General features: G+C 40.7%; 2 protein-coding genes across 10 annotated transcripts in view; both read right to left on the minus strand.

The window, feature by feature from the left end:
• The window catches only part of arhgap32b (Rho GTPase activating protein 32b), a 229049-nt gene that overhangs the window by 83931 nt on the left and 119249 nt on the right, over window positions 1-25869 (minus strand). The gene's annotated exons all lie outside the window — the stretch shown is intronic.
• Window positions 1602-25506, minus strand: LOC123963139 (SAM domain-containing protein SAMSN-1-like). Of its 5 annotated transcripts, none has more exons than XM_046039737.1 (17): window positions 25388-25506; window positions 14397-14504; window positions 13756-13840; window positions 12003-12137; window positions 11011-11054; window positions 10785-10825; window positions 10501-10584; window positions 10110-10207; window positions 8696-8831; window positions 8206-8600; window positions 5670-5747; window positions 5386-5511; window positions 3737-3863; window positions 3314-3465; window positions 2622-2822; window positions 2357-2507; window positions 1602-1985 (listed from the first exon to the last, which is right to left on the minus strand). In XM_046039737.1, the coding sequence occupies exons 2-17, from the start codon at window positions 14420-14422 to the stop codon at window positions 1792-1794; spliced, it is 2073 nt and encodes a 690-aa protein (XP_045895693.1). In that variant the 5' UTR covers window positions 14423-14504; window positions 25388-25506; the 3' UTR covers window positions 1602-1791. The 5 variants fall into 5 exon arrangements, with proteins under 5 accessions (XP_045895693.1, XP_045895692.1, XP_045895694.1 ...); XM_046039736.1 differs by having other exon boundaries at window positions 5359-5511; XM_046039738.1 differs by lacking the exons at window positions 12003-12137; window positions 13756-13840; window positions 14397-14504; window positions 25388-25506 and adding an exon at window positions 11189-11291 and having other exon boundaries at window positions 5359-5511.

Here is a 25869-nt window from a genome sequence, read left to right on the forward strand (position 1 = left end):
AGAGGATTTCAATGGTTTGGTTAAATCAATTGTGTATTTTATGTTTGGTTTTATTATCACAAGACTGATGTCTTCTTTTAATTGTGAAAGACAGATTAGGGCACATGTGAAAACGTATTTTCTTGCAGTTTCGTGGGATGAGGGGCTTTGGGGAGAGTATATTGTGGTCAGTGGTCTGATCTTTTTTCTGCCTCTTTTCTGTCATGCCATGATTGATTTACTTTATAGTCATATTAGCTAGTACAACTTTCACATGGCTGCCTTTTTGTTAAATTAATTGACTAGTGGAATATTGTCTAATAGTATTTGTAGTTTAGTGATTGGTAATATAAAACTACTTTTGCCGCAGACATGTTCAATAAAAGAAATATTTTCTCTTGTGCAGGTTGTCTTTTGTGGAAGAACAAATAGATGTAAAAACACTAAAAGTAAATGCTAAACATGGAAATAAAAATATCTTCTGGATTCGCTTACAACAGAACTATTTATTTAACAGTTGCTTTTTCATGCATGCAGCCAGTACTGTGTGCCTAATCATTAAGACATTTGAAATGAATATAGCAGCGTGTTTCGGTCCACCGCTTTGGTCCAGGCTGAAATATCTCAACCACTGGATGTACTAAATATTTGTGATCTCAAGAGGATCCCACTGATTTTGGTGAGTTGACTTTTCCTCTAGTGCCGCTGGGAGGTTGACGATTGTGGTTTTGAGTGAAACAGCTCAACAACTGTTGGATGGATTGCTATTTGGTACACACATTCATTTGCTCCTCAGGATTAATTACAATAAGGTGATCCTCTGACTTTTCATCTAGCACCATCATCAGATCAAAATGTGTTAATGTGTCATAATGTGTCCACTTTGGTTTATAATCAAGACCAGCAAAACTAATGACAATGTAACTGGAACTTTATCAAATGTTGTCACTATGATTACATACGTGTTAGCTGCTCAGAAAATTTGTAGTAAATATGTCTTACTCAACACTTTATACATTCAAACATGTATAACCTTAAAAATGATTAGGATAAACTAAAAATTGCATCATTACACTAAGTAGTATCAAAATGATGATCTGTAGAGCTGAAACGATAAGTCGATTAGTTGATCAGTTGATTTAGAAAAAAATTAATCGGCAGCAAATATAATATTCAATTAATCATTTAAGGCATTTTGTTTATCATTATTTATTAATAATTCACAGATTCCAGCTTTTCAGATGTGATTTTTTTTCCTGTTTCTTTTGTGCAACAGTAATGTCATCTTGGGCTCTGGGGAAAATGTGATGAGTATTTCTCACTATTTTATGACATTTTATAGACCAAACAATTAATCAAGAAAATAATTGGCAGATTTTTCATAATGAATAGAATTGTTAGTGTCAGCCCTAGACATCTGTACCACGTAAAACTGCCTACTTTTTACAGGATTGTCAGTGCAGTTAACCAATTTACCTGTAACGTTGCATAACGTTGGAGTGCATTCATATATTTCATGGTGATCATCTCTGATGACTGTTATAGGCCAAAGTAAAAAATAATTCTGCTAAAAAGAAAACAAATTCATAAATGTTTTATTTTATTAAACAAATGATCTTACAAGTTATAGACATGTCCAGTAGTGGAGTTGAGGATTAGCTGTGGTAAAGGCTCATCAACGGCATATTATTGAACATAATTAAAAATTACACAGCTGCAAGAAATAAAAAAAACAAAAACAGCTTTTGGTTCACAAGTCATCTCAACAGTAACATGAGGAATCAAACAGGCATTGGAAAGTAAGGATTATTCTCAGGGAGCTGATGTCTCCGCTGGTGGAGGGTATTCAGAGATACAGTGAAGGTCTGTGTCCTCTGTGCTGTTGTCGGGGCTGTCAGATGGCATGTGGCAGCCGGAGTCTCTTGGGCAGTTGTTCATATCTGCCTTTGTGTTCTCTCTGGGGGTCTTGGCCTCTTGATTGGCCTCATTCTCCAACTGCCTATCAGCTGTAAGCAGAGAAGACGCGTTGGTTGGATGTACCGTCACAGAGTTGAATGGATAAGCAGTAAGTAATCCTTTACAGCCATTATTGCCACGCATTAAGGCTCAACGGCCTCTCTGTCTGCTGCTACTATCCTCGTGTGTCCTCTCTATTCTCAGCAACACTCTTTGGGGTTATCCTGTTATCCTTAACCTCTTTAGCTGTGAGCCAGATACCCTCCCAGTCTTTGCTGTGTGAGGTGCAATGTCACTTGTCCCTTTTCCTTTCTGAATCCAAACGTCTCAGCGCATCTTTCTCCACTTTAAACACACATCACTAAAATGTGCGCGATGACACTGCCCTTGGATGACTTTTTCTGGCTTCCCCATTACTCACAGCGCAGTTGCTGCAGGGAGTCGACAGCGGCGAGCAGACGATGCCTGTGCTCTGGATCAGTCACATTCAGCTCCGTCAGGTGATGCTCCCTTAGCCTCATCAAATCATCTACTGTTTGGTAACCGTTCAGCTGCAGAGACGAGGAATACTCCTGGGGAAACACGAAAGCAACACACCATTCAAAAGGTGAAGGAACACCATGTTGTATGGAAGACGGTTGTTGCTACATTAAGATCGGTCCAAAACACATATAAGATCACAATACCTCCAAACTGAGGCGCTTTAACACTTCCTGGACAGTTGATTTCTGTCTCACTCTGTGGGTTTGTGTGTCCTTGTGTGCATCAGGACTCTCCTCTGTTAGCACATCCACATAAATGAACTTGAAATTTCCCATTCTGCCATTCAGCATGCCAGTCCATATTCCCATGGGGGGCTTGGCGATGATGTCAATCACATCTCCCACCTGAATGAAAGTTTAGCTTCATTGCATTGATTTTACTGGGACCATGTACAAAAAAAGGCATTAATCACATTATAATTTGTGTTTAGTGCTAATAAATAAATAAATAAATGTTCAGTGTGTGTGAATCTTATTAGTTTTGAAGGTATATAGTCATGAACTAGTACAAGACACATTGGACTAAGGTTTTGCTTATTGTAAACATTCCTACTGTGCATACTGGCAATGAAGAAATCCATTCCTAATACGCTTCCAAAATAAGTGATGGGATACAAAATCCACATTGCTCGCGTCAAGCTAAAAAACATATTCAGCTAATATGAAGATTCAGCGGGTAATTAAGATAGACACATTAGGTGGATATCTTCCAAACTTATAGTCTTCTTAGAAAAATTCCATTTTACTAATTTTATACTAAGATATCGGCTAGATTTGAAGTGCTGAGTCATACAGTTAGTTTATTTCATTTTCATCTACTTTCCAGACTTGTTTACCTTGAGTTTGAGGGATTCTGTGTCATATGGACTTGGCACAAAGTTTGTATGGACTCTGGCTCTTCCACAGAACAGTTTTGTGTACAATAGATCCTCATCCAGCCTCAGACTATCTCTGTTACTGGAGCAGCCTGACCCACTGGTGACTCCACCTGGAGAACAGCAGAGAAACAAGAGGGTTCAATAAAGGGCAAGCGCTCAATTCTGTCATTTTCTAATTGAGTCATTCACATGTCAGTAATAAGTCAGCCCAAGTCTGAGTCGAGGTTTTGGTTTTTTGATTTGTCAGAGGTCAGTGTAGCTCTACAAATTAGTGCATCTAAAGGGGAGTAACAGGATACTTGCATGTACAGTCAAGGATTGCATAATTCATCAGGTTGTGGTGTGAAGAGTACGCTTGGCTCTGTGCCTGAAGGTGCTTACTTGATGAGGAGCTTTGTCCACTGTAGAGGCTTTCCAGAGAGTTACAGGACAGCCTGTGTCCTTTAGTAAATGGTCTCCCACCACCAGCTTCCCTCCTCTGTGCTTCATCTTTCTGCGTGTTTCCGTTCTGCACAGTAAAAAAAAAACACAAGTTGCATTTTTATTCTGCCTTATACGCTTTTGGTTTTTTTGTCATTTGTTATCTTCCACTACAGACACACAAAAGAGAAAGCTAACCAACCAGAAAGCTGAGTCAGGGCCCTAAGCTGCTGTGTTTGATTCTTCATGTGATGGAACGGCTCAGTATCCCAGGTTATGCTGGGACACGCAGCTCCTCTGGCAAGCAAAATACTTAATCCTGCAAGAGTTGCCTTGCTTTTTATAGCTGAGACCTAGGAGGTGTGTGGCGAGCTTAATCCCCAACTACCTGTGCTCAGCTTTTAACTTCCTGTTCCTGTGCAGGGACCTTCACACCATGGACCATATTTGCATCAGTCCATCAAAGCGCACTTTAAGATTTGGGATGGACTGTACTTTAACTGTATTGGTATGGATCTTACAAAAAATATGATTTGTTTTGATCGGGTTCTGAAATTTGAACCCAGAGATGAGAAATAATTTGGTTGTATGCCAATTTACCAGTGCGTATAAGTGAAGGATGCTGGACGAGCATGTTTTACTCTTAGTTATTGCTTTGTTTGATTAAACTGCCTACATATCATATGTATTTTTTGAAAAACAGCCTTAATGCTCTAATCTAGAGGACAATTCAAGAGGCCAGAATTACACATTGATCGTGTATGTTTCACTGGCGTAGACAGTGTGCTGTCATATTATGGCAGTTTTATCATCTACTAGCTGATGGGAGTCACATTACAGATATCAGTTAAAAATCGAAATCTAAAAATGTACCTGTGATATATCTAATAACTTTCTGACTAGTTGATGCATGAATTTAAGTTATATTTAATTACATCTTTAGTAGTCTTCTTGAGCTTTTAGGTTATTAGAAAGTATACAGACGACATGTATGCAGTTTAGTGAATGCATGTGTGGATGTTTATGTGAGCAAATTCAATTCATGATACACCCCCCATTTACTCATGCATTAAATCATCGTGACATTAGTTATGCATCACTTAACGCTTGTGTTCTTCTCTCTTATCATAAAGTGCTACTCAACATTTTAATGAATTAATGTTTTGACTGGTCACGCATGAATTGCAAATGTGTGTAATGTCAGTGTGGTCAAGAAGCGGTAAAATGGCTGGATGGTAGGATGTCATCTGTATGTTAAAAGAAGGCAAAATACATGTGGAAGTATCTCAAATGGACATCCAAACAGAAGTGTATTAGTGATGTACTGGAGATATCAAAAACACGATGTGTTAATCTAGTTGAACATCTGCATGCATGTTGGACCTGTCAGTCTCTGCTGTACTTTTAGTGCTAGTTTTGACACTAGTCCATAAAGACCCTATCTGTAAAATGGCAAGTGATTGCAGTCTGGCAGAACAGGTGTGGTGCTGACAGCAGTGTCTGGTTGGTAACAGATGTTATTTCATTAGGTGTGAACCACAGCAAATGCAAGGTAGCATGAACTGAAAACTGGATGTATTTACATAAGCTTTGTGGAGTGCATGACATACACTGATGGCTGTCAGCGTTTTCTCTGGCGACGCCTTGACGTGCTTCCTGTCACTATGTGATGAGGTCTCCTTTTCCCTCCTCTGCAGCCTCACTTTGGTTGGATCACCAATCTGCTCCGGCTTTTGCTTTAAAAACAAAGCAAACTGTACAAAGAGCTCTCGCCCACAACCGCCAAATAAACATGGTGTACATTTTCTGTGTTTTGGCGTGGTGCGCAGGATGTTTGAGAAAGCTAAATTCCTAGATGGACAAGCTGACAGATTGAGGAGATTGGTTCGCTTACCAGAGAGCTTCCATCATCCTGGGGTTTCATTAAAGGCGAGCGCTGTCTGAACACATCAAATCTCCCAAATCTGGTCGACTGTTTGGGTAAAAGAGAGATTAAAATGTGTGTTTTCTTGTGACAGATGGGCATATTATCTGACTGTGTGTGTTCTCCTTGTGACCCATCAACATAAACAGTTTGTGTTTACTCCCTGTTCATGAGTTGTGTTCTGAATTAGGTTAAACCCTGGCAGCCATCCAGTTCTTAGATATGGCATATTTTTTTATATCCCGAGTCAAAATATTGTGTCTGGTATTTGAATGGTCATGTTGCACTGATTTTGTACTATTTTCTATGTTAAAAAGGTATTATCTTAGTAGTATGTGGGGAAAGGTTCACTTTTATTTTTATCAATATATTTTAACAGTTCATTCCATGTTGTTACTTTTTACAATCTGCTTATCTATATTCTTGCATTTTCCCGTGCAAGTCATTAAAGGGGAGACGGTATGAGTGCAGTCTAGCGGCCATTCAGTGCTCCTCTCAAAATGTCTGTTACACTTACTCTTGGCTTATTTCCCAACATTGACCGTTGGTAAAGTGACGCCTCACTGTCACGCTCTAATTGGTTGGATAAGCAACAGCAGATACCATCATCCTCCCTATCCATAGTGCATTGTTCCCTATTTGCAATGGTGTGATACCTTGGCCATTTTAATACAAATTCTGAGTTAATGTCTCTCTCTGAAACATGCAGTCATGTGCTCTGATGTGTGGAGTCTCATTTCAGTCAGTAATTCAACAACACGACCTCCCTGTTCATAACTCCATCACTAGTGAGGGAAGAATCACTGAGCTAATAAAAAGCAAGTTGATATTTGTGATCAGGAAGAAGAAACTGAAGAGGAGGCTGGGTTTAGGGATGCTGCTACAGTCCCCAGGGATTTGTAATAAAGTCAGAGAAGCTTTTTATTACCCCTTGATGAGTTGGGCATATTTACTCAGACCTGCCTGAGATCAGCTGTACAACACTAATTCTGGATGCTGCTGCATGGCACTGTCATGAAAATGGAAATTCCTATACAGTTCTGTATTAAATGTCACGTACTGTAATACTGTCATTTATGAAGGCTTTCTTTTTCGATAGCGGAAAACCTTACTTTTCAAATAATGTAGGCTGTTTGTCAAATTGTAATTTACTGTTGTATTTCCATAACATTGGAGAACTCAAAAGAAAATTAATTGTCAAAATTGACTTTCACTCCCTAGTACTGGTCAAGATCAGTTCTTCAGGCATGAGCCTCTTTTCATTAATCGTTCCTGGATCTCCCTGACGTTCAGCTCTAAAACCACCGTTTATTTCCTGGTTTCCAAACTCCATCTGTGAACTCTAATTATATTATATTGATGTATATTGTCTGGTACGTAGCAGAAGGGAGTTACAAACTCAATTTCACTCTATAACCTGTTGTATTGGGACAAAATAAATCTACCTACCTACCTAAGGGATCTCAATTGAGAGAACTTCCTTTGCCAGTTTTCAGCAGGACGGTCAACCATCTTCCAATACAGCCGTGTGTAACGTCATCATGTCTGTTTTGTTTTCATAATGATTATCTTATTAAAAAGAAGTTTATGACGCATTAGTGGTGCTAACTGAGGCTGAAAATTAAACTGTAAAATGTTTGGTTCAGAATATCCTAAAAGTATTAGCTGGAAATTTCAATTACAGTTCAGTTAGTCTAAATGTTCCCTAAAGAGCTCTGAGGTGCAATTAGAAAATCAGGCCCTGCAAAGCACAGTTTAATGATACTTTGGAGACCTGCGAGACAGCTCCAGAGAAATGGCAACAACAGAAATAGTGAGAGACATCATAGACTGCAGCCTTAGTGTTGGTTTACTGTCACATAATAGTTGAAAGAAGGAGTGAAAGGCTGATGGAGCAAGAACTTCCACCATGTTTCAATAAAGCTAAAGAGAAAGCCACTTAGCTTAGCACAAGGACTGGAAACAGGTGGAAACAGCTAGCCTGGCTGTCTGAAGGTAACAAAATCTACCTTAGAGGAACTAAGCTCACTAATTAACACATTATATCTCGTTTTTTTAATCCGTGCAGAAATCAAAGTGTAATTGAGTTATAAATGGTGTTTCTGTGCAGAACTATTTCTTGGCTGGGGGCAGTTGCCAGGTAAATACCGGAGACTCCAGAAAGTTACTGTTCCCAGCCAAGAAATAGTCCGGGCATATAAGCAGACTATAGAGCTCAACTTGTTTTTACAGTAAGGTTTTTGTATGGATTCAACAAGCAAAACATTGAACTTTAGAGCTTTATAATGTAGCTTCATATTTAACAGACATGAGCGTAGCGTCAATCTTCCATGTAACCCTCCGCCACAACGCGAAGAAGTGGATTTGAACAATTCCATTAATATGCAACATAATGTGCTAGATTTTGAGGTAAAACTATGCATTGACACCGCGGCTGGTTTAGCTGGTTAGAGGCTGTCAATCTGGTCTCATTTTCTGATAGTAACAACACCAAGGCACATCTTACTGTGTTTTGTGAGAGCTGCTGATCTGTGATGGAGCAGATCTTTTGTGGAGGAGACAGATCAGACTGTTTACTGTCCAGTTCCTGTATCAAACTCTCAAAACGATCCCATTCTGTCGTCCGGGGCAGAGACAAGGTGCCACCGCCGACGATCAGTTCATGCTGAGGTTGGTGACAGGTGTGGTGTAAGGGAGTCCAGGGCTGTGGGCACTCAAAAGGGTTCCACAGATAATGTCCAGCCTGTGGGATCCACACTCCTTCCTCCTCTGAATCTTCATGGACATCTTTGGCCTGTTGTTGCTGCTGCAGTGGTGACGGAGCGGCTTTAGAGGACTTCTTCTCTGATCTCTTCCCCAGCCCGATGCAGGTCAGCATTGGATTGTTGTTGCTCAACGCATCTGTTTGATGTTAGAAAGATGACCAGAAATGGCTGTTAACAATAACAGATTCAACGCAGCTTGAAGGCTGAAGAACATCATCCACAATAACTCACCATTATTCTCAGATGTGCTCTTCCCTTTTCCAGCTCCACTCTGATGTCCCTTCTTTGTTTGCACCAGATTCTGTAACTTTTTTAGTTTTCCAGTGGTGTGTATTGATTCTGCTGTGTCAGCTGCAGTTTCACCCCCCTGTAAAAAATAAGTGCATTCATTGCAGTGTACACACATTCAGCACTAACTGCATCGATTATTGCTTTATAAAAGTGGAGGAATAGAGTTTTTATAAACATTACTGTCCTCTATCATTACTAGAAAAAGATAAAGTAGTCTTTTCTAATTGTGCCCATCCCCTACTGCCAAATGTATCTACATGTAATCTCAGATTTATTTATAATTCAGCATATGAAGTACCACAAGTTCTTATTTTATTCATTTAGAAAATGTTGGTGGTCTTCATTTAGTGGTAGAAAGTAACTAAGTATATTTACAAATAGTAAGTATTTGCACTTTTTTTGAGTATTTCCACTTTATGCAAATTTATAGTTCTACTCATTGATGCATAAGGTACCAGTAACTAAAATACAAGTAAGAGACAAGTACAGACATCTTGGCTTCATGTAGTTAAAGTATCATCAAGTAAAAGTGCTCGTTCTGTAGTAAAACGTACCCTGTGACAGATGGATTGTTATACATGACTTTACAATATTACATTGATAATACTGATGCATCAATGTGTGAGCAGCTTTGAAGTAGAGTTGGTTTTAACTAAGTTATATACACAAATGTGTTGTATTTTTACAATATAGCCTATGTACAATATTTCCCAAATGTAGTGGAAGTATGAAGTAGTTAAAACTAGCTCCACCTCGAGCAGCTACAACAGTGAAATGCTTCTTACACAGTCATGAATATATAATTATATAATGAGGTTCTCTCATGTAGGCACTGCCCAGTCACTTGCTCCCTTTTGTGTGGATGAGATTGCTCTCCTGTTGTGATGCCCCCCTCAACTATCAGCTGTTAGCATGAAAAGCCTCAAACAGTACACAATCCAGGTGTCCTAAAGAACACAGAGCAGATATAAAAGGGCCTTATAAAGGAGATTACAGATTATAAAGGAGATTAAAGTCAACAGTGGATCTGATTTGGCTGACATACAACTGACCTCCCTCAGGTTTACTTCACATTCACTTTTTACCTGTCTTCCTCAGTTACATAAGCAGGGCGTGGGAGATGAGCAAAGATAAACAACCACTGACATTTCCCCCACACGCACTAACATGTGCGCAATCCTCCAGGTGTGTCAGCTATCTACCCGCCTGTTTAAAATGCTTCGATTCATCTTGTTAGGTCATATTTAAATGTAAACCTCTGTTGCAAACTGCTCTGCCAACATTGTTTAAATACAACATTCATGCCTATAAAGCACACTGGACTTTATATAAGGTGACAGTAACGTGGTTTTACCTGAGCTTGTAGATCTGTCTGCGTCCTGTCAGAGTTCAGCTCCTTCCCTCTGTCATCTCTTGTCAACATCCTGCTCTGACAGGGAGCTTTACACATCTCTGTAGGATCAACCCACACAGGTCAGACAACACTTTATTCCCCCCTAAATCATATATTGTCAAACATAAACATCAATAATGTGATTCCCAGATATGTGGTAAATAACACCAGCTACTCTTACCTTTATCATTTTGTACTTTCATCTGGCTTCCTTCAGCTGTCATACACACACTCTGATAAGTTCTCTGATATTCTACATTAATTGCTTCTGCAGTCTAATCTCTAACCTCAGTGGACCATGGTTTCCAGGTATAAGCACTTTGGTTTTACTCAGGTAGACATATTTCTTTACCTCTGTTCTGGACTTTCATTTGATGAGATAAGTCCTTCTTGTCCCCTGATGACATCCAGCAGACATGATTAATGTCTTTGTCTGCTACAGATACGGTGGAGGGGAAGGAGAAACAGCTGTCACATTGTAACTCTATAGAAAAAAAGGTTCAACATGTAGCCTAATACAGGATCAAGAGTGGTGTGAGCCTGAAGTTACTTTTGCAAGTCCATACCATCTGAAGAAAAAAAACCTCAAAACATTAGAAATATGAACATCAGTGATTGTGATAAGTTTGTACCAACCTAATGTGTTATTGTCCATGGGTGATGTTGGCACGCATGACCTAAAATGACAAATAATAATGACAAATAATTTAATTTCCTACTGGGTAATAAGTGGTTTTTAATGAGTGAAATACAAACAGATCTACAGAAAATCTAAAGGAACGATTATTAAGAAATGCACTGTGCAGTGTGTTATTACTAAAAACATATTACTGTACAGAATGAGCTAACTAAACTCACATACCTTCTGTTATTCCTTTTTACTTTTACTGTACTCTGCGGCCGGCCCTTGTTGACACACAAACAGAAATAACTTAAAGCAAAACCAGAAAGGAAAGAAATAAAAAGAAAAGAAACAAATAGGAAGAATAAATAGGATGCACTCGCCACTGGCTAACTGATCTGGATACTGTTATTGTTACATTGAGTGTGCAGGTGTCTGCTGTGCCTTTTTTAGCCGTGCTAGAAGCTCAATAGATGTCAGTGTCGGTCCACCACTTTGGTCCAGACTAAAATATCTGCAAGTCTAACGGCATTCACCTCAACCTCAGCTGTACTTTGTATTTTGTGCTAATAAGTAAATGTTAGCATGCTAAGATGGTAAACTAAGATAGTGAACATGGTATCATTATACCTACTAAACATCAGCATGTTAGCATTGTCATTGTTTGCCTGACAATCTAGCAATGTGATGTTAGGCTAAATGCAAGAGGTTTTGTTAATGTTTGACAAATGTTTCACCACTTCAACTGTATTTTTGGTGTCTGGGTCCTTGTACGTATGTGCATGACTCAGAAACTAACTGCTAATGCCATGACAGAGAAGGTGATCATGGGACACCAGCTTTACATCAGCAAGTTAGGACTGCCGTTTCGAACATGCTGACATTAGCATTTAGTAACTAGTAGCATGGCTGTACACTCTCAGTGTTTCCTTTTTAATTACATTGCATTTGTACCTGCATCAGCTGTGCAGGAACAAATTCCGGTCTAAGAGGTGAACGGTATATAAGTAAAACATGCCTGATCAATACCACTGTTAACCCTCTTTCTGGTTGCCAGAGGTTGACCCTTGGTTGTGTAGAGTATCTTTCATCCTGTATCACACAGACACTTCTTCAGTGGCCAGTAAGTGATCTAAGGAGTGTCTTCAAACTTTGCGATTTCAGATCTGTTTGAATGTTTGTTGGATGTAATGTCTACTAGGTCAGTGAAACTTGAAGATAATAAAACTTACAAAATTGATAGATGGATCTGAGCCACCCCATTCAGGCTTACGCCTCAGAAGAGCAGGACTGCACTGGTACTTGGGTAGAACTTCCTTTAGTGTTTGGCTGTAGGCTGGTTTATATATGCTTTCTGTGGAGCCCTCCTGGAATAAAAAACAGTCATCAGTCTGCATGGTGACAACAGCCTGGTTTAAATACTACACCAACTGATTCTTTCTATACTAAGTTTTAGAGTGAATATATGCTGTTGCTGGGGCTCATCAAGGAGGAATAGTAAAAAATCAATGGAATGCCTTATATCATCCAAAGATGAACACGGTCTGGAATCTACACTGGTGTGAATATTATGCATGTACAGCGTGTCACTCAAACATGTACAATCAATACTAATCACAGTTTTGGTGTACTTTTTGTCAGCAGCCTGCCATTAACTCCCTGATGTAGTCAGTGTCTGGCCATGTGAAAAGAAAATGCTGGATTATGTTCTTTTAAATAAAGTATTCATAACATTTTAACAGAGTCTAATTGCGGGGTTCTGCTGGGGGGATCTAGATTTATGCCCTTAGTATTTCTAAAATCCTGGCTACAACCTCAAATAATTGACAAACTTTTGATACAAACTGCTCTTTGTGAATTGGCTCCTTGTTCTGCAGGATCAGCTACATCGGCAATTATGTTTATGAACAGAACAGGATGAGACTGATGGGCAAGAAGCCCAATTATCTAAACTAGACTAGACTATCTAGACTGTGATATGGATATGACCACTTTTGATATGTTTTAGGTTGAATGTTTTGGATATAAAGCATCTGATTTTTTTCAGTTGTTATCTTTCCTCTTTTTAAATCACATATATTTATAGACATGTTCAACCTTAATTAGTGAGACCACTTGTGTAACCGCTGACATAACTGTCCTGGTTTGCTCAGGTGAACAGAACATCTTATGCTATTGTGTTATCACAATTTTGAGTTCACAAGGCTGATGACATTTTGTACTGTTTGTGTAACTAAATTTGGAGTAAAGCCCCAAACCTGGCACTGAGTGGAAGAGGAGTCAGCGTGGTATTACCATCCACCACTATAAATGGTCACTCATTATCTAATTGAACATATGCAACCGTGTTACAGCTGTAAATGTAATCATTTCAACAACAAACCACTATTATAACAAATTGATAAACGCCTTCCATCTCACACAAGTTGCACTCTTTTTATGATTTATTTTCTTGTGTTATTAATTATCACATTGTTGAGCTTGTCATGTTAAGACTAAGCAGACGCACATTCATCCTTTCTTACATATTAGGTGATAAGAAATTTAAGAAATAGTAGGCTACTTCTGCACTATACGTAACTGTGATTACATTACATAACATTAGAAAGGTGATCAATTGTTGGAAAATGTGTTAGGTTAATAGGATTATTATAACATTATATAATGATTAATTACACTTATGATAAGTTATTACATTTACAGTTGAAAGCAGCCAACACAATGCAGCAGGCGCAGCTGAGGAAGACTGCATCTAAGGAACCTAATGAATCTAACAAAGAGGGAAAGTTGTTTAGCAATTTTGGCTCGTTCCCCAGAGAGTCCATTTCAGATCCTTGTCAACAACAATAACATCACAAGTCTCTCCCACAGCGGCACGCTGAGTTTCCTCTGCTTACCACCTCTTTTAAGGCTGCAGGGTCTACACAAGTGCTCCTGACAGACCAAACTAAAAATCACAGGAATTCAAAAGAGGATGTATCTTACCAGAGAGAGGCAGAACAGGTTCATGTTTGAGGGTCCGTGCCAAAGACAATGGAGCCAAGTAGAGACAAGCTGCACACTGTGGCCTCTGGGATGCACAACACACTTTTTACACACCACCCTCCCGCTCAAACACACACACACACACACACACATGCACCCTAACACACCCCTGTGATGCAAAAGCTCACGCAGCCCCCATGCTGTCTACATCCCAGTGGCCTAATCCCTGTTTAAAATCCCTCACGTAATCCAATAGCTGCAGTGTTCCATCGCTGTCCAGCGCTGGCCTCAGGAAGAGCCAGGTCACCCGTGACAACCAGACAATAAACAGCACGGGCCAGCTTTGTTTGGTATGTGTCTGAAATGGTTATGACAATGACCTGATAGAGATTAAGTAACCACTAAGTGAGGTTAAACTTCTGGTGGCTGTGTTTACTGAAAAACTAATTTACTAATGAGTTTCAGTTATTATGCAGAAAAGAAATATGCTTTGAGGTTTTGTCACATGGTATTAAATGTGCAAATGTGTGTGTGTTTCCAGAGGGGAGCTGCAGACACACTTACCTGCTCTCTAAGTAGTGATACTTGAGGAAATATCTGTGTTTCACTCCGACAAATCCCATAAATCTCTAAATACAAACCTCTTATTACAGTCATTTCTTTCCATCTATTCTGAGGATAAACACGAGTTCAAGTTTTGAGCTTCCGGTTCTTATTCTCTCAAGGCGGTGGTCCCAGTGAGCGGGCTTCTGAAAATAACATAATTATAATGATTATTTATGTCAGGCTCAATGTGAATCTTCTCTTGATTCCCCCCCCCCTCCCCTGTACAGTTGTCTACACCTTCTCTTGTCTGTCTTTTTTGTCTCTCATCCAGAGATAAAGAAGACCTTTCATGTTGTTGTGATCAGAGCTCCTCTGCAGAATTAGGTCAGACAATGAGAACGATGTTTCTATGGTAATAAGAAACACATATGCTACCTATATTTCACTCAAGAGGCTTTCTGTTATTTATCCTACAGTGTCTGCAGAAGGGTTTCATTTTACTAGAAAATGACATTTTATAGATTGCAATGCAAATTAAATCTGGAATAGCAATTTTGTATATACATATTTAAATTTGTGATTAAAGCGGTGCTCCAGCTATGTAGCATTTTACATTCATAAAGTCTGGACACTGACGAAGGACAGATTAAAATAAGAAGCAGCAGAGGCCTAGATTCTGACTTTGGGTCCCTAATATTTCACCTTTCTTAGTGCACTCCACTAGCATCTGATGATAATGATGCAATCCTTGGATTTCACATATTAATATGAAACAGGAAAGCTATTTTCAGGATGCCGCCCAGTACAACGACAGTCCAATCTCTTGGCCACTGAGCAGTTGCCTTGCTCAAGCGCAACTCAGCAGTTGTAATGGTCTGTCTAACCTCCGGGCTACCTTTCACTTCGAGCCCATTGTAGCTCATCTGGCTTAAGACACAAGCCTCTAAGTAGCTATTAGTGCTGCAGCATATTCAAATGTTATGGCTGCATAATTTATATGTGACGGCTGCTGCTGCTGCTGGATTGTGATGCGCTGCAGAACATCTGGTAGAGATGAGGTACTGATTTGCGATATCATGTTTAAAAATTTGATGTCAACCTGATTGAGCCATCTCTAGAACTCGGCTGAATTATGTCAGGCCCCAAAATATCCAAACAGTGCTTTGCAGTTTTACGACCAAACCTGTTCAGGTGGCCTCCTTCTAGTGGCAGAAAAAAATACTCTGCATTATTGTGGACTTTTGGACAAAGGTAATCATATTTTGTTGATTTATTTTAGTTTTAAAGGGCTATCCCCATAAAAGTCTGTTGACATTTTAAAAACATACTTAGTTGGTTGCAATGTCCATTCATAGTGTTTTTTAACAATTCTTTACCAAAACTGAACATTACCTTGCAATAGAAGGTTTTCTGAAGGTTTACAGTGTTGTCAGTGTGATCAATCTTATGTTGTTTCATGCATATTTATTGAAATATGAATGTGATTTTCAGATATTTTTAACAAACATACAGCGCCTGATCAGTGAAATCATGGTGACACTGCTAAGATTCGCCAGATTTAAGTACAGAAATGTTTGTGGCTTCAACCACCTCATTTTGATCACTGGGGGAATAGCACCACTGCTAAAAAAGTGTGTTGAATTAAAATTGAAATTGAAGTGAGCAGGAAATACTTCTTGTGTTTGGGTACAAGGCAGCAATGGTTTGTGGAAAACAAAAAGAGGAAAAAATGAGCTGTTGCACCACCCCACAGCTATTCATTTTATTTATTTGTCTTTAAATAACGTGTCATGTTTATGTTTTTATTTCACAAGTTTTACACATTGCTCTTGTCCATGCAAATTAAATAAGTGATATTATTTCACTTAAATGGAGGCAAATGTATGCAGATTGTTGAAAAAACACTTGGATATGAAAATGGATATCACAGCCTTTTGGTGGAGGCTCATGTTTCACTCAGACTTTGTGCTCAGTTGAAAAAACAATGACTGATTTCACTGTTGCCCATAGGAACCAAGAAATGCAAACACACTTTCCGTTGGATTATTATGATTGGGTCCATCGAAGGAGATCTGAAATCCACAAGACGTGTTCAAACTGTACCAGTTTCATCATGTAGAGATCCTATGCACATTAGAAAATAATTACCCCTCATCAAAAGGCCATTTTTGTGGTTTGAACAGTGTACTGCCCTCTACTGGGAGTGGTCAGGAATACATGTTTAAATGTTTACAGACTCAGCAGGCCTCACTTTAATCCCTGAGTGTTCCTACCCAATAATCAGCAATGACAAAAATAATCTCCGCTGTCTTTTGTGTCCAGAAGAGACTGAAGCACAGTAATGAAACAAGCCTCACGGTGAAACATCACAATGCATCATGAGCTATTAACAATGTTTTTAACTTTGCAAGATCTGAGCTATTTACTGTAGTTGACACTCTTCCCTGCCCAAGGAGCAATTCAGTGTCTGAGCCCTTCGCACACAGAGAACAATCACCAGGTCAAACTTCTGTAATTTACTGTGCAGTCTAATTAAACTAACACCACGAATCCCTTTTCTTTCAGATATACCCACTCACTTCTGCCAGAGTCTTCTTGCTTTGATCTTAATCATCACATTAACCTCTTGTCAGTCATTGTATCATTTCCTGGAACTGGAACGCCGACTTTAGTCTGGCTGTTTTATATTGCTCCTGTAGATGGCAGCGTCACACCTACTGATTTCAAAGTGTCTCTGATCTTCTCTCATCCGTCATTCAGTGGCGGAGCCAGACCTAACATAGGGGTGGCCAGGCTGAGGTCAGTACTCCCTTTGGGGTGGCAAAGAAATAGTAACTTGTTCAGTCTTTCTGCGTGGTATGGCGGTGCACAGAGGTTAGATTATGATGTTTGCTTATAGTTAAAATGTTTGTATGTAAAAAAGCCCTAATAGTCTTTAGTTTGCTTTTATTGAGGAGCAGCCATGGAAAATGACATTTATACCAAGTGAAATATAGGTGACCAGAAATATGGTGCCCTACCCCAATACTTCATATTAGTAATGTCAAGGAGCAAAGAATGAAAATGGAAACTTTTTAGCTTTATCTTCCACAATGTTAAATATTCTACACGTGTTTATTTAAATTATTCAATATCAGTTTTGTAATAAGCCGGAGTATGCAAGAGCCTTGGAAGAATGGCTGTCATGGGATCTTATATTAGTTGCATAAATTGTATCCAATGCAGCGACAGTTATTCTTGAAAAGCTTAATTAAACGCCGTAATTCTTCTTTTGACAGTCTGAATATAATATGATCCTTCAGCTCTTATTAAACGCCTTCCGCTGTGTGTAATTATAATATTAAATCACAGTTACACCTTCAACCTAAACCTGCTGCTGCTGTAGGTACAGTTTGACCTCTAGTCTCAGGAATAACACAGTACAATTCACAATTTACTCAGGCGTGTTCCTACAATCAGGGGATGGAGACTACACCTTTGACCCTGCTCTCAACCTCCCATCTACCCAGCATTCCTGCGCTGACCTCTGACCCCAGGACACAGAATCTCAGCCCAGAGGCTACGACCTGTTGTCCTTTATTGTGACCTTTTGAACTTTTAACACCCCCCAGTCAAAAAGTGAAACAGTTTGTCCCCTTGGAATAAATGACCTCTCTTCCCCTTGTCCGGCAAAGGTATGTGAGTACGTTGACCCCGCTCAACCTTTCATTAGCGCTTCCTTTTATTACACTGCTTCCTCCCTACTGCCTCGTCAGCGCGCCACAGAGCGGGGGATGGTGAGAGGAGGGAGAGGAGAGGGAGGAGAAGCAAAATGAGAAAGAGGAGGAAAGCAAAAGAAAGCCAGAAGAGAGAGTGAGCTAGAGAGGCGGGGAGAGGTGGAGAGAGAAATAGATAGGGATGTAAAACAAGGGCAAGAGATAGAGCAGAGGAAAGACAGATTGGCAGCATCTGCTGCGTTGACTGAAATGTCACCTTTAAATGGCTTCCCTGTCCTTGGTGCCGGACCTCCCTATCTGATCTCCATTCTCCTTGGGAGTTGTAGTTCTGATGACTTATGTAGGACACAAAACAGATCTCTTGTAAAATATAACCCTAGTTCAAGATAAGCTTGCAGCAAAAGAATAAACAATTTCTCATGCCTCCTGTGGCTCTGTGAGTTCTACTGAAATTGACCATTTGAATGTTAAGTCAAAGGTCATTGTGCCATGTATGAATAAGATAATTGAATTTTGAGGTTTGCGGATACTGAGAGCTTACTGGGGAAGCAGCCACTCATCCCAACAACTGTAATTCATTCCCCCCACCCCCTGTTTCGCTCTCATATGTTATGAAATCTATTTTCTTGAACACTGCTGCTACAGTAAGACGCCTCTGCTCATCCTGAGCACATTTAGCTTAGGTAGAGCCGAGTTGGATAGATACAATTTTAAATGCAGCAATGAGATTTTTGCTTCAGTGCTCCCACTGCTAAAAAATAGAATATCCCAAAAAAAGCCCCAAAATAGGAGAACATTTATTGTGTATTTCATACAAATCTCATGCAGCTAAATCCGCCCTAAGGCAAGAACAGCACATCCACATCTGGAAGGTGGCAGGTCTTGTTAACTGTCACTTGACATGAGATGCAGTTGACATGTGTAAGAGATATGTGTGTATGTGTGTGGGTGTGTGTACAGCGTGGGAGGGGTAGAGGATCCACAGCATTCTGGGGCTAAGTCAGATCATGCTGACATTGTCTCCATGTGGTGGCTTGCCACAGGGCACAGCGGTGCCACACTTGATGTCATTTCTATCTTAAATGTCACTCTCAGTAAGCCCATCACCATCCACTGGCTCGTGTCCCCGGAGCCACGTTCACCCTTCAACCTTACAGTAATGCTGCAAAGAGGAGAGGGCAGCCAGACCTCGTCTCCGGCTCTCTAAGGCTGCTGTTTACTCCTCTTTTACATAATCTACTGTGTCACTGTAGGTCGTTAAACTCAAAGATACACTGAAAAATATAATGAGGCTCATGTGTGCTCACCGGTCTTACCGTTGGCCCTAAAGTGACCTTTGATCCAGCATGACCCAGAGGTCACGAGGTGCCCTTTCATTCCCACTGGTGTGGTGACAGCCAGGCTAATTACCCACACTGTGTGCCTGTGAGAGCCATAAAAGAAGTTATGGCTGTAGGATGACAAAGCACTGTAATGTTGATGCTCATTTAGTGGTGCACTGGTGCTGTTGTCTTCTTTGATCACTAATGACTGTAAGGTGTGGGCAGTAGTGAGCATTATACAGCACTGTGCAAAAGTTTATGGCGGGTGTGGAAAAAATGCTCTAAAGTAAAAATGCTTTCAAAAACAGTGTGTTGTTAATGTTAAAGGATTATATTTATCAATTAACAAAATGCAAAGTGAGTGAACAGAAAATCTAACCTCACCGGCCACTTTATTAGGTACACCTGTTCAACTGCTTGTTAACACAAACAGCTAATCAGCCAATCACATGGCAGCAACTCAACAAGCATTTAGGCATGTAGACGTGGTCAAGACAACTTGCTGAAGTTCAAACTGAGGATAAGAATGGGGAAGAAAGAGGATTTGGCATGCTTTGTTGGTGTCAGACGGGCTGCTCTGAGTATTTCAGAAACAGCTGATCTACTGGGATTTTCACACACAACCATCTGTAGGGTTTACAGAGAATGGTCCGAAAAAGAGAAAACATCCAGTGAGCTGCAGTTGTGTGGATGAAAATGCCTCGTCGATGTCAGAGATCAGAGGAGAATGGGCAGACTGGTTCGAGATGACAGAAAGGCAACTCAAATACCCACTCGTTACAACCGAGGTGTGCAGAATAGCCGATGGGCCACACCGGGTGCCATTCCTGTCAGCTAAGAACAGGAAACTGAGGCTACAGTTCACAGAAATTACCCATTAATGTATCAAGCTGCAAGAAACAAGGAAAGCAAGTTTTGCACCGCATCTGCTGGATGTGTTAATAAACAACAAGTTCACCATATCAACTTAAATGGTGACGATATGTCGTGGATAGTGTTTAGTTCACAGCTTGTTTCTGCTGCCCACAAATGGCCAACCAAGTCAGTTATTGTAGGTTTAACTAAGCTTCTATCACATATACATGTGAGTATTTCATGTTAATATTCAGTCCATTTAACTTAACGCCGTCATATACAGGTATGATGAATGTATTTACGGCCAGTTTCTGAAGTGGTGCTGGTCTAAAAAATCTGTATTCTCTGTGATTTAAGTTGGAGCAAAATGTGACAGGTTAATAACTTTTTTAAAAAAAGTGCAGGTTACTCTGTTACAGTGAAAATAATTTGTTACCTCCTGTGTGCGTAAGTGTGTATTTGTTGCCCATGGGCGCTCCGGCTCCCACTGTAAGAGCATAGTGATATATGTTCACAATTATATTGCATTATAGAAATGCATCTTTTGCTTGAAAGCTGCTACAGGAGCACAGTGCTTTTTATGACAGAATGGTGGTAGGTATCGAACATTTTCTTAATTATCAGCACAGGGATTGTCGGATATACATAGTTCTCTTTTTTTCCTGTCAATATCTTTCCCAGGCTTTCGCAGGCTTACATGATTTGAGGGAGTTTACTTTTCACTGTAAAACTCAGTTGTACTTCAGAGGAGTTTCTGTGTTTTCACTTAAAGCGGTCCTGTGCGCTTCAGCCACCACTTTATCAAAGGCCCAATAATGAAACGCTTGCTCACAACATCTAAATATGGAACGCAATGAAAGTGGTGTCAAAAAACAAACAAACACAAAATAGATAATCCATTTGTGACCCATTTCTGTCCCTGTGTGAGCTGCATTGTTCAGAATAATAATAATGAAAAAAATTCGCTCCCCAAGGCACGTATGTATCTACAAAGCCCCCGTCGCTGACAAAGGGTTTGTCACTGTGGGACCATGAGGAAATTAGGACTGAGCAAGAGGCTTGTACAACAACCAACACCCACTTAAAAAAAAAGTATATAAAAAAAACCTGTCGCTTGTTATAAGACCGGTGTGATCCCACTTCTAATTTTGAGATTCCCACCCCTACGTGTGCATTCAAGTGTGTGAAGCAGAGAGCATTAGTGCTGCCTCTCTGATCGCATGGCGGCACAGGAAGGACATTGTCACCATGTGTGTTTTTAATAGGATAGCAAAATAAACCTGTTTTCTGGTGAGCAATTACCCATTCTTCTGGCTCGGTATAAATTAGGAAAAGCTGCAGAAAAGAGGCTTTGAAGGCCAGAAGGAGGGGAGGACATAGACAGGATCTCAAATTAAGTCCTGGTACATATTTTATTACTGTGACTTATACTTCAGCTCTGTCGAATCCCCTAACCCCTGCATGGACTGAACCGCCGCTGATGCTCCCTGTACACCTCCTTGTTTCGCCTCGAGTTTTCTCATCTCATCTCATTCCACGGGATGGCATGTTATCAAATGTGTTTTCTGGCTTTGTGTTTTCTACAGCGGTAATGCTGGCAGGGAGGAAATCAAACACCTTTCTCTCATGGCAAACCACAGAACACTAGATCCCCCCCCCCCCAGCTCTGAACAACAGTGCTGACTGTCACGAGAGCTCAGACTAAACACAGGATTATGACTACCGTCAAGTGGCATGGAGGGTCATTTCACCGTCTGGCTTCCTGAGAAGGAGTTTCAAACAGATTTCATCTTTAAGGTGATGATTTTGCGGTTAAGGATGGAAAAGGATTTCGATCAAACTCCAAATAAGGCCATCGTACAAAGCTCAAAAGCTTGTGGCAACTGAATGGACACAATGGATGTGATCTATGCCACTTGTACAGTGTTTGGATTTAGGTTGTTCATAAAAGCGAAGGCGCAGTGCATGGAGAGGCCTCAGGGGCAGGTAATGTGCGGCTGTGATGCCACCTGACATCTTCCTCAGAGGTGTTTCAGGCAACAAATAGCAGGTCTGTCTGCTGTCAGCCTGTAGGCCACCTGGGGGGTCAGGCCTGACACTCTGCGCTGTGACAGCATAAGCACCCCCCAACAAACTCTCCCCCCCCCGTCCTCCTTCCAGTCCAGGGCCAGGCCGAAAGCCCCAGAATGCATCGGGAGCCGTCACAGCCGATGAGGAGTGACGCTGGTGAGGAGGGAGAGAAATCCCTCTTTCCTTAAGGTGCAATGAAAGGTCAGAAGCCTGGTATCACTGGGAGAATTACTCACCACGCTGCCTACCTTGACATCAACAGAGAGCCGACCGGCGGGGAGCGAGCGAGAATGAGACGAGGGGAGAGAACAGGTGGAGGGCTGGAGAGCAGTGGCAGATAGGTGGTGAGGGAGTAATGAGTTGGGTGGGTGGGAGGGGGGGGGGTGGTGACAGGGTCAGGGGGAGGTGGAGAGGCAGGTTGAGGTAATAGGCTATAGGGAGCATGTATGTGTGTCGTGACGTTTGAAATACCAATTGTGTGTGTGTGTGTGTGTGTGTGTGTGTGTGTGTGTGTGTGTGTGTGTTGGGTGGGGGGGAGAAGGGTCGCTGAAGACGTCTTGCCCTTGCAGCACTTCATCACATTCAGTTTTTTATCCACGCTTCCTGAACTTCCACTGCCTTTTCCGCTCCAGTTGGCTCTCAGCGGACAATGCGATCAGAGTGTCCCTCCATGTGCATTATGCAAGCATGTTCCAGTCTATAGTTAAGATGTCAATGGTGCGTGCACTTCCCCAAGGTCAACACCCTAATGAGAAATCTCCAGGGACAACAGCAATTATCAAATAACTAAATGCAAAGCCAGCCAATGTGCAACAATTATTCCTGAGCCCAGCGTTAATAAAAAGGTTTGATTGCATCATTTTGTTTTGGGCTTAAAAGACAATCCCCCCAATGTTCTTACTCTGAGACAATGTCAGATACTGGTAACTTGTCAGTCGTAGTCAGGGCCTACCCCATTTGAATTCTGGGACCATCTGCTACTTCACACATCCTCTCTAATAGCTTTCTTTTTCCATCGTGGCTGTCTCACTATCTGACATAATGTAGTTATGCACAAGACATTCACTCAATATTCAACAAAGCGCACACTATCTGACTGCACGGCTGTGTGGCATTCTCTCAACCTGCCTGCACATAACAAGACTTTAAGCACTTGGTCTTTGACTGCTTCAGAGTCTGAATAGCGTGGAGGAGAGCTGAGTGGAGGATTGAGATTGATCAGCAGTGAGACAGTGGCTGTGTCTCTCGCTGAGTGTTTCTGATTTTTTAAGGTCACCCTCACTATAGCCAAAAGGGCACATCAATTTTAGAGCCCTCATGAGAAGGCACCGCGTCTCCTCCTCGATCACTCAGCCCCCCGTGGAGAGACGACATCTGAAGGTGCACTTGATTTGTGTGAAACCTGGTGCCGTGCATGATCAGAATAAAAAATAAACAGACACAACCTGGGTAAACAGATGGATAGCACCTCAACATGTGGCACTAGACGGCTTCAGAGAACATGTAACAACTGAAAGGCAACTGATTAGTAACTTGGCAGTTGTCAAAAACAATATGGTGCTCTATAAGTCATACTGTGCATTTCCTAAATGTAATAATAATAATAATAAGAACCAGATAACTGCACAAGTATACGTTGAATATAGCAAAACATGGTTAAAGAGAGAAATGGAAACAAACGTGCGTAACAGCTCATGGACAGGCAACAAACTGTTTCTAGTAATAAAGCCCATGAATGAAAGACAATTTTGACAAATTCTAAGTGAAATGTATAATTGCATAGTGTAATTGGCCTAGATATGACCTCCCCCGCCCCTTAAAAACAAAAAGGTCAAACAGAGTATGAAGCCGCTCAACATCCACATCCAGTAACGCACTTTTGGAAAGCAGTGCAAGGACAAAAACAATGAGGCGTTCATCCCCGAGACAGCTTCAGGGAACAGCAGTGAGTGGGAGGAGAGTGAAAAGATAACATCACAAAAAAAAACACAGACAAGGAGAGTGAGAACGAGGGAGAGAGCAGGAGGAGGGGGAGAGTCATCAGAGATCAGGGTGACCCTGCGCCACTCAGGAACATGTTCTGCCTATAAGCTACAGGAGAAGCCTAAAGTTTGCCACTGAGTAATCTCTCCGCTGTCAACATCCAGGGGACTTGGCCTTCACAGTGACCATGTTCCAGCAGCGTAGGGCCACACCGCTCTACAAACTCTGCCTGATATAGTACAGAAGAAGCATGTTTTGGGGAAATGTTTAGCCAAGTATCTCTGAGTGAACAGCAGAGAATGAGATACACCTGCCCTGAAAGCTCATACAGTAAAAGGTTATAAAGACAATGGGCTCACTAGCCTGAAGAAGTCTCAAAAGGAACTTCACAGAGAAAATATTCTCCATGGAGGTGCCAAAGAGAGGGTGAGATTAAGGAAGCATACTTACAAAAACATTACAGCAGATGGTGTCTTGCTTTGATATATGTCAGGTTTAATTGAGCCTACCTACCATCAAAGCAAATCAAATACCTTACTTAAATTGAGTGAACCTGATCAAGATGTGCCTTAGTCTGTGACAAAAAGGACAGAACGGTCTGTGGTCACAGGGACTGTTAGCATTTAGGCAGCACTTCAGCTTGTCCTCAATAAATGGCCATACATCCAGACTAACACTTTTACAAACAATAAACCTTCAGCTGGATAATAAAAAAGCCTGGTAACAATGACATCTTCAGAAGCAAGGGTGCAACATTTAACAAAGAGCACCAAAAAGCAAATAAATGAATTCATTGTTGAGAATTTTAGTTTTTCGTGGTAGCCCTTAACAAAATCACAGTTTATATTCCACACAATTAGCATAGCTAATCCCAAAAGACCACGCTCCAAAACATATGGTCCTAAAAAATATGTAGAGAATGATTTAAGTTGCTTTATCACATGAGAAGTGACAAAATGTCATCAGATAAAGAATAAAGCTGGCAATATTTATGTTTTTAGACATGCTAGCAGCACGGCTCGCAATGTTGGTATGTCGATTGGGCCATCAGTTTGGTCCAGAGTGAAGTATCTCAACAACTATCAGAATTAATTGTTTTATACAGACATCTTTGGTAGCCAGAGAATGAACCCTACTTACATGAATCCAGTCCAGCCCAAAATGACATGCACATGATGTATGGCGTCACTTAAGTTGAGCAAATTTCCTCTAGAACAGTAAACTAAGTCAGTGAACATGGTAAGCATTATAGCTTAGCGTCAGCCTGTTAGCATTGTCATTGTTAGCATTTTGCTAGCATGGCTGCAGACTCTTGTCTTGTTGTTACTGTCAATAAATACCACGGAAAGAACAAAACCAACAATGCATTAGTTTGCCACCCTGCTAAAGAGGAACTAAACCCCAAGCCCATCTGTTTTACTAAACACACGGAAATCTTTAAAAATGGGTCAATACATCACTTTAAGAATGCTAAATCATTACGTCAAGCAGCTGGACGCTGTAGTTACCCAAACAGGAGGAAATAGTGAATGTGGGATCAACTTAAAATATACTATAATGCCCATGTTCACCGTAATAAAGGAATATGTCACACAGTGCAACAGTGTGGCTCAATGATTGAA

Source organism: Micropterus dolomieu, linkage group LG23 (genome assembly GCF_021292245.1).
Source record: "Micropterus dolomieu isolate WLL.071019.BEF.003 ecotype Adirondacks linkage group LG23, ASM2129224v1, whole genome shotgun sequence".
NCBI lineage: Eukaryota > Metazoa > Chordata > Actinopteri > Centrarchiformes > Centrarchidae > Micropterus > Micropterus dolomieu.